The 8,436-nt window shown below is 39.1% G+C and overlaps 1 protein-coding gene across 4 annotated transcripts; it reads right to left on the reverse strand.

Annotated features, from left to right (window-relative positions):
* Positions 1 to 516: 516 nt before the first annotated feature.
* VPS29 (VPS29 retromer complex component) lies at positions 517 to 8,431 on the reverse strand. 4 transcript variants are annotated; one of them, XM_029058827.2, is made up of 6 exons: positions 8,334 to 8,403; positions 4,950 to 4,961; positions 3,639 to 3,973; positions 2,213 to 2,404; positions 1,459 to 1,694; positions 517 to 1,007 (listed from the first exon to the last, which is right to left on the reverse strand). In XM_029058827.2, exons 3-6 carry the CDS (start codon positions 3,660 to 3,662, stop codon positions 890 to 892), a joined length of 570 nt encoding a protein of 189 aa, XP_028914660.1. In that variant the 5' UTR covers positions 3,663 to 3,973; positions 4,950 to 4,961; positions 8,334 to 8,403; the 3' UTR covers positions 517 to 889. The 4 variants fall into 4 exon arrangements, with proteins under 4 accessions (XP_028914660.1, XP_007653506.1, XP_028914658.1 ...); XM_007655316.3 differs by lacking the exon at positions 3,639 to 3,973 and having other exon boundaries at positions 8,334 to 8,410; XM_029058825.2 differs by lacking the exons at positions 3,639 to 3,973; positions 8,334 to 8,403 and adding an exon at positions 7,330 to 7,557.
* Between the last annotated feature and the right edge of the window lie 5 nt (positions 8,432 to 8,436).

The raw sequence follows: 8,436 nt of genomic DNA on the forward strand, positions 1-8,436 counted from the left end.
ACACTTGTCCAAATCCACAGCGGCAAAAATGCAGTTTTGAAAAGTATTCCCATCTCATGTTTAATATTAATATGGTATTTGTGAAGCACTTAACCGTTTACAAGCACTGTTTTAATACTGCCAGAGTTTTACTAATTCATCTACTAAAGAGGGCGGTTAATATTAGTTCATAAAATAACTTTAGCATAAAATGATGAATATTATGTTCTTAATAGATCATTTTGGTTCATTTAAAAAATATATTTTTATCAGTAGCATCTGAACAGTAAAAACTCAACTGTAATCTAAGCTTATGTTTTTAGTCAGGGACCCATACAACATGGATAAAAATTACAATTAGACTTACTCCTACCACTTTAAAAGTGTGGGTTCTTACTTTTTTTGAAGCTTTTAGTACCAGAGACTGAAACACATGTAATCTGTTTGAAATAACTGAATTTCTAGCATGATGGGAAGGAAAATGTCATTAGCATGCCCTCGTCTTTATGTTTCCATATTAAAACGCAAGTCATCAGGGAAGTATAAATGAGAGGAAAGTGTTTATTACAGCATGAAGAGTAGAACAGTGTATGCAACAAAGGAGTTTTGAATCTGGTCATGCACAAGTTTGAGTACAAGGATTCAAATTTAAACAATGAAGATATTTACAAGGCAAATTTTTTTAAACAAATTCATTTACCACCTGGCACATTTTTTCTCAAGCATTGTTTGGTAAATTAATTACATTCTTATAGTGTACAATAAGCTTATAGCAGTTAATTTTTAGCAAATAAGGTAGTTAGTTTTAATGCAAAATACTATAAAAATGTCATAATTGGATAGCTTCTGAACTCTTAATTATTTGATTTGCACAAGGGAATGAAAAAAATTCACAAAATCAGGACTGGTTTTAGGATTTTTTATATTCAATTCGTTCTACTTTTACATCATCTCCAATTAGTTGATACACATAAGTGACAACTGTAGAAGCCTGGATATCCATCAGTACAAATGAAGGAATAATGTTCCTGGAAAGAAAAAAAATTAATGTTAGTTTAGGTTTATAACCTATTAGGAAATTGAATTATAATTCATTTTCAAATTTTTCAAGACATCTTAAAGTTTGTCATTCAGACATAATCATCACTTGTTAAAATTACTATTCTACATTTTAAGTGTTAGGAAAGTACTAGGAACTGTAAAATCCAAGAAAAAGAGTGGTAGCAGAAGCTAACTTATAAATTGCTTAAAACATACTGTAAAAGAACTGATTTCCATAGCGTAACTTAGCAGAGAAGTAATAACTGTACTAAAATAAGGGAAACATTTTAATAGTTTAATAGTTAATAATAGAAATTTCCAAGGAATAAAGGAAGAAGTGGGATGATCCAAATTTAAACTAGAGGACTACCAAATTTTCAACCTTATGTTCAATTCTTGAACATTTAAACCAGGTTCTCCAGTAAGATTATTACTCACGTTTCCAGGGCATTATAGGCTCCTGTGGCAGACCCTGGATTAATGTAAAATTTATTTTCATGCTCAAATGCTTCAAATTTATGGGTGTGTCCTGAAATAAGAATGTCCACATCAAACTGCCTTTGGAGCAGGGCCAGGCTGGCCATATCACCCCATGGAATCACTTGATGCCCATGGATCAAACCGATCTTGAATTGTCCAACAGTCACAACTTTCTGTTCTGGGTAATTGAGGTTCTAAAATAAGAGGAAGACATACAGAACGCATGTTAGAGGACTAAGACTTTCACAGTCCACATCTGTCCATGAAACGCTGTCTGGTAATGTGCATAGCACGGTCAACCTGGGGACTGTTAATTACTTGAAAATGGATAGCGCTCAACTAGAATGATTCCTGGCGCCACTTGGGAAAGTCTTCTAAAACACATTCTATGTATTAAAAACAATAACAAAAAAATGCACTGAGGAATATTTTCAAGTCAACCAAGGGAATTTAGCCTCACAAGAAAATTATCAGAACCAATCAGATATGAAATTTCACAAAAAGGTTCTCTATATTATCCGGCAACGTAATATAATCTGTCCATTTTGGGGTGGAATAGTAGCACTTTAGAAATACGTTAATCATTTTTACCATTATTAGTCACAATAATGAGCAAACATTCTTCAGTCAAAATCATTTTGTTCATTTGCCCCCATCAAAAAAAAAAAACCAACCCTAAATCCAACAAAAGAAAATAATGAAAATACATCACCTCATCAAAGTCCCCTCTAACAATGTGAACGTCCCCTGCCAAAGTCTTGAGGTAGTCATAACTCTCCTTAGTGCAAAGGTTTCCAGTGCAGAGGATGTGTTGAATTTTTCCAGGCACCAGCAGTTTTTTGAATTTGGCTGGCAGGCTGTTGCAGCGATGTGGGATATGCAGATCTCCTAATACTAACACCAACTTATTAAGTGTCAGGGTGTAAAAATAATATAAGGTATTAAACAAGAACTTACACAGGATTTATAAAAGTTACCAGTAAACAGTTATAAACTCATATTCTCCTCCTCTAATCCCCTTATTATCTACACAATCCTAGGACCTAAGAAAATGCAAAATGATGCCTTTATGTCACGATATGGACATGATCACTATGCTAAACTCAGCTCCAAAGTGAACTGAATTTTTTTTTTGGTACCTGTGAAACAGGTGTGTAATTTTAATCAATTGTGCCTTGGAGACTGATCTACAAACGATAACTACATGGATAATATAGTAATTAGTCTTTATTTTGCACTCATCATTAGCCCCTATTGAATTCTTTATCTTTGGAGCGAAATTTTACGAAGTAGAATGTGACAATCTTATTGTGAAATACTACTATGGATTATATACTGTTCGGCTGTTTGGTTTCAGTTAGAATTCCCAAATGTGAAACAGATGCCAGAATTTTTCAGAAGTTACCAAAAAAGTGGTGAGCTACAGCTATATGTTCACAAATACTTCAGGCTGTGGTATAGTTTGGTGACATAATACTTTACTCTTCAACTAATAAAGAATACCACGAAGACTGGAGAAAAGCCATTCACAATGCTTTGCTCTGGGTTTCCAAAAAATTCACATTAACTCATTATTTCAGTAATTTTACAGAGTCAAAAAGACCTTCGATGGAAAAAATGAAAACCACATCTGTTCTCAAAGGCCACTTTCTAAAGCTAAAAAGCCTCATTATTTGATGACGATATACTTAAATATACCCAATTCCCCCAATTTAGATATCTGTTCCTAAATAACCTTTGGAGAGCCTTCAATTTTTAATTACTTCCCTTGAAACAATTCATAGTAACAGCTGTTGAAGGAAATACTGGAATAAGTATTATAACGTGGTTTAGAATGAGGATCAAAATGAGTGAATTAGGAAAAGTAAATGTAGTAATAAAAACAAAGCAATAATATTCGAGGCCAACTGACAATCTGCAGCATCTTCCCTCAATCCTAACTTTAATCCTCTCACTTGAAACTCAAACTATGGTGCAATGCTATAGAACCTTTCACAGGCAAGTTATGGTGATTAAAGAGCAAGCCTGCAACAAAAATTATGTGACAAAATTCAGTGATTGCAAAGCAAAAGAACACTACCGGAAGCAGAGTGATGATTACAGTATTTACATGCGAACCACTTTTTGTAGAACTTCACCTTTTTCAGAAGAAGTTTTAACATATGGTGCCTGCTTAAGAGTCAGAAGTTATTGTAGTAGATGACTGGCTACACAACAACAACAAAAAACCACCATCAGAGCAATTGTCACTGTTATTGGTAGTCTGCACGAAGTGCCAAGTTTAAGCATACTCTGAGGTAGAACAAACTATCTTCATCTTTAAAGGTAGTGATCCCTGTAGGTCAAAGTTGAAGTACTTTGGATTAAAACACTCAAGAAAATGTAAAAATGAAACTCTCTATTTTATGCCACACTCCCCAATTCTTCCTCTTATTCTCTTCCAAAAGTTATAGGTTCTTGTCCGTCTTCACACCTGAAGATAAAAATGTGTTTATGGTAGAGCTTAGCCCAGGCTAGAAATCTGGGACCTCACCCAAGTAGAGACTCCCAGACTAAGCCCCCCTTTTCCTCAGCTCCCCCCATCCCTTTGTTTGCCCTACCCCCCTCCCTGCCCCACAGCACTTGAGTATTTATGCACATATCTATAATTCTATTTATTTATATTAATGCCTGTTTACTTGTTTTGATGTCTATATAAACATATCTCTAATTCTATTTGTTTACTTGTCTGTCTCCCCGATTCTAGACTGGGAGCCCGTTGTGGGCAAGGATTGTCTCTCTTTGTTGCTGATTTGTACTTTCCAAGAGCTTAGCACAGTGCTCTGCACATAGTAAGCAGCACTCAATAAATACAACAGAATGAATGAGTGATGCAGACAGGGATATCCAAGGACAATCTAGTCTGACTGGGCCTGGAAGTAACCCTGTGCTGAACCGGAGGTTCTCTGGAACTCACACGTAAGAGGTGCTACTGTGTACTTAAGGGGAGTTGTTGTCCCAGCAGACCAGATGAAAACTACAATATGTCTGGAACTACCATTCATGCCTGCTTAACACTATCCACTGCTGAAATGGGATTTTTGGCTGGGGCTCATCATGCCAGCTCTTTGGTTGGGTTTTTTAATAAATAATCAAAAAAACTTGGGACTAACCCTAACCCTTGGGTTACTAACCTTTAAAGCCTTCTTTATCAATACTAGAAATATAAAAGTCTTAAACCAGCAAGTCAGCTGCAGTAGTTTATCATTTACCAGAATCACTTTTTTAAAAAATCAAAAACATGGATCAAAGTGCATTTATGAAATTCAGATTTTTTTTTCCCTTACAGACTTAACAGGGGAAGGCTATCCAGGACAAAAATACCCAAAGTTCAGAACCCAACACCTCATAAAGATGCCCTGTAAGCTACCCACCACCAGTGTTAGTAGAAGCTAATAGAAGAAACTTACTCTGTGCCCAGCCTTATTGGAATGAAGAAGTTGATTGCAGACAGGGGGATGAAAAACAGGGTGAAACATGGCCAATGTTAAACAAAAGAAAGCAACAGAAAAGAAATTAAAAAAATCCTCAGCCAAATGAAAAATGTAATTAGCTGTTAATGAATTTGAATGTTAGGAAGAAAAATGTTAAAAGTCATCTTAGTTCAAACAATACTGGAAAACAAATAAAAATGAAATGAAAATTTGGGGAAGTTAATTTTAAACTACTCTTTCTTGCCAATTCTCTTTACTTTGTCATATTTCTCCCTACCCCAAAGTTGCAAGTTTATTTTCACTTGCTTTACATTCACTTCAATTTAATACATCAATCTGTAAATATTTCTAAGTGAAGGAAAACTTTTCTGACTGTACTGCTCATATGATCAACCATGCAGTATATTTGTACATAACACTTGATTTAAATATTTTCTGTGGAAACAAATTGCCTAATTATCATTACATTTGGCAAACAATTCCTTAATTATTGGGACACTGCTAAATACCTCCAGCTGCAGTAAGCTCTTTCACAAATTTGAATTTATAATTATAGCATTTATTAAACATTTGCTTGGTGCTAAGCCCTGGGGTAGATGCAAGATTATCATATCAGGCACAGTTCTGTCAAACTAACTCTCTTCCCCTCTTCTAAGCCCTACTGAGAGCTCACCTCCTCCAGGAGGCCTTCCCAAACTGAGCCCCCCCTTCCCCTCTGCTCCTCCTCCCCTCCCCATTCCCCTTTCTCCTCCCCTCAGCACTGTGCATATTTGTATATATTATTTCTCTACTTATTTTGTTAATGATGTGTATATATCTATGATTCTATTTATCTTGAAGATATCTATGTCAGACTACTTGTTTTGTTTTGTTCTGTTTTGCTTTGCTGTCTGTCTCCCCTATTTAGACAGTGAGCCCGTTACTGGGCAGGGATTGTCTCTATCTGTTGCTGAATTGTACATTCCAAGCGCTTAGTACAATGCTCTGCACATAGTAAGCGCTCAATAAATACGACTGAATGAATGAATGCCTCACCTGGGGCTCACCATCTATCACATCCCCATTTTACAAATGAGGAAACTGAGGCCGAAACAGGTCAAGTTACTTGTCCAGGGACAAACAGTGGAGCTGCTTCTTGTATCTATGTCTCTTGATTCCCAATCCTGTGAACTTTCCACTAGGGCTTGTTACTTCTCATTTGGATAATAGCTGCCCTTTTCTTATGGGCACTGGAAAGTGGCAAACCACAATGATAGTTCACAGATATAACATGAGCACTGTACCACTGATGCAGCATTTTTAGTAATAAATTTTTATACATGGAGCTTGAAGATTAGTTTATCCGGCTTGTAGTGTTGGGTTCAGTTCTCCCCAGTCTGATCTTTCCTCCCATGCAGAGAACTTCCTTGGAAATGGAAGCTCCCTAAGTGGATCAAACAATTCACACATTTGAAATCTGAATTTTCCACAAATACTTGGTTGCCTGTTATGTACTACTGCTTATCTTTATTGTTATTCAGATAGTTCCATCTTTTAAAAGACACTGACAGAACATTTTAAGATTCCTTATGAAGTCAAGTACTTCTGTTAATTCACTAACAAAAGTCTGAATTCAGGACAAAAATACTTAGCTGGAAATCACTTTTGGGGGGGAAACCCATTAAAAGCCATTCTGAATAAGGTAAACGAATTAGTTCATCATGAACATCACATTTCGCCAAGAGTAAAACTTTGGGCTCTCTATACAATCTTGAAGCTGACTTCCTTTAAAAAAAGCTAGCATTCTACAGAAATATGAACTCTTTGATAAACACTTCCAATTCCTGAAAGTATCAAAGGGGCCAACGATCTAATTGCAAAGATGAATTCATTGCCCCAAGTCTTCCTTCAGGAACATGGCTGGTTTTCTGGGGGGCGGGGAGTGGGAAGAGGAGGAGTGGGAAGAGGAGGAGTGGGAAGCTCCAAACGACAACTCGCCCGGCAGATGGAGGTAAAAAGGACCCACTTTTTGGAACTGGGAGGGGAAATGGCTTGGGATCAAGGCCTTTCGAGCATCTTGGGAGAAACCCCAAATCCCCTGCCTGTCTACTTGTATTGTTGTCGGTCGCCCCGCTTCTCGACTGTGAGGCCATTGTTAGGCAAGGACTGTCTCTACCTGTTGCCGAATTATACTTTCCAAGCGCTTAGTCCAGTGCTCTGCACAGAGTAAGCACTCAATAAATCCGACTGAATGAATGAATGACTTCCTTTAAAAAAAATCTAGCATTCTACAAGAAATATGAACTCTGATAAACACTTTAAATTGCTGAAAGTGTCAAAGGGGCCAACGACCTAATTGCAAAGATGAATTCATTACCCAAAGTCTTCCTTCAGGAACATGGCTGGTTTTCCGGGGGGAGAGAGTGGGAGGGGAGTGGGAAAGAAAGTGGGAAGGAGAGTGGGAAGAGGGGTGGGTAGAGGAGTGGGAAGAGCAGTGGGAAGAGCAGTGGGAAGCTCCAAACGACAACTCGCCTGGCAGGACGGAGGTAAAAAGGTCCCACTTTTTGGAACCTAGAGGGGAACTGTACATTCCAAGCGCTTAGTCCAGTGCTCTGCACATAGTAAGCGCTTAATAAATACTACTGAATGAATGAAAGAAATGGCTTGGGATCGAGGCCTTTCGAAACGTCATGGGAGAAACCCCAAGCCCCCTGCCCGTCTACCTGTTTTGTTCTCTGTCTCCCCCCCCTTCTAGACTGTGAGCCCCTTGTTGGGCAGGGATTCTCTCTATCTGTTGCCGAACTGTACTTTAGTCCAGCGCTCTGCACAGAGTAAGCGCTCAATAAACGCGATTGAATGAACGCCTCAGTGTCGGAAGGCCGAGGCGGACACCCTGCGGTCTCATGACCCCCTCCCCTCAGCACTGTGTTCATTTGTATATATTATTTATTACCCTATTTATTTTGTTAATGAAGTGTACATCCCCTTGATTCTATTTATCTTGATGATGTTTTGTTTTGTTCTGTTCTGCTGTCTGTCTCCGTTTAGCCCGTCATTGGGCAGGGATGGTCTCTCTCTGTTGCCGAATTGCAAGCGCTTAGTCCAGTGCTCTGCACAGAGTAAGCGCTCAATAATTAGGATTGAATGAATGACCCCGGCGAGCAGCTGACAGGTTCAGCTGTCGTCCAGGGCCTCTCCTTCATGAGGAGCGGGCATTCTCCTCCGTCGGGGGACCGCCCTCCCCCATCCCAACCCTTCCCCTCCTCCCCGCCGGGCCGCTTCCCTCCCGACGATTCCAGGCCCAGGCCCCGCCACTGCCCTAGAGACGCCTCAGGCTTCAGCGTACGGAGCAAGGCTCCTCTCCGCCTCAGCCGCCCTCACCATCTTGTCACCGGGATCCGCTCCGCCGCCTTCTTCTTCCTCCTCAGCCTCTCCACGCCCCGCCCACCTCGCAGCTGCCAATCAAAAGGGGAGCCCGGCCCAG

The sequence above is a fragment of the Ornithorhynchus anatinus genome, chromosome 2, assembly GCF_004115215.2.
Source record: "Ornithorhynchus anatinus isolate Pmale09 chromosome 2, mOrnAna1.pri.v4, whole genome shotgun sequence".
In the NCBI taxonomy this organism is placed as follows: Eukaryota; Metazoa; Chordata; class Mammalia; order Monotremata; family Ornithorhynchidae; genus Ornithorhynchus; species Ornithorhynchus anatinus.

What these genes read in the sequence shown, in the direction of transcription:
- VPS29 (XM_029058825.2), bottom strand. Translation starts at nt 7,542, where the DNA reads ATGTACAGTTCCCCTCTAGGTTCCAAAAAGTGGGACCTTTTTACCTCC. An exon ending in TTAGAGGGGACTTTGATGAG is followed by an intron (nt 1,695 to 2,212) that starts GTGATGTATTTT and finishes CTCTTATTTTAG; the next exon opens with AACCTCAATTACCCAGAACA. An exon ending in GCCTATAATGCCCTGGAAAC is followed by an intron (nt 1,008 to 1,458) that starts GTGAGTAATAAT and finishes TTTTCTTTCCAG; the next exon opens with GAACATTATTCCTTCATTTG.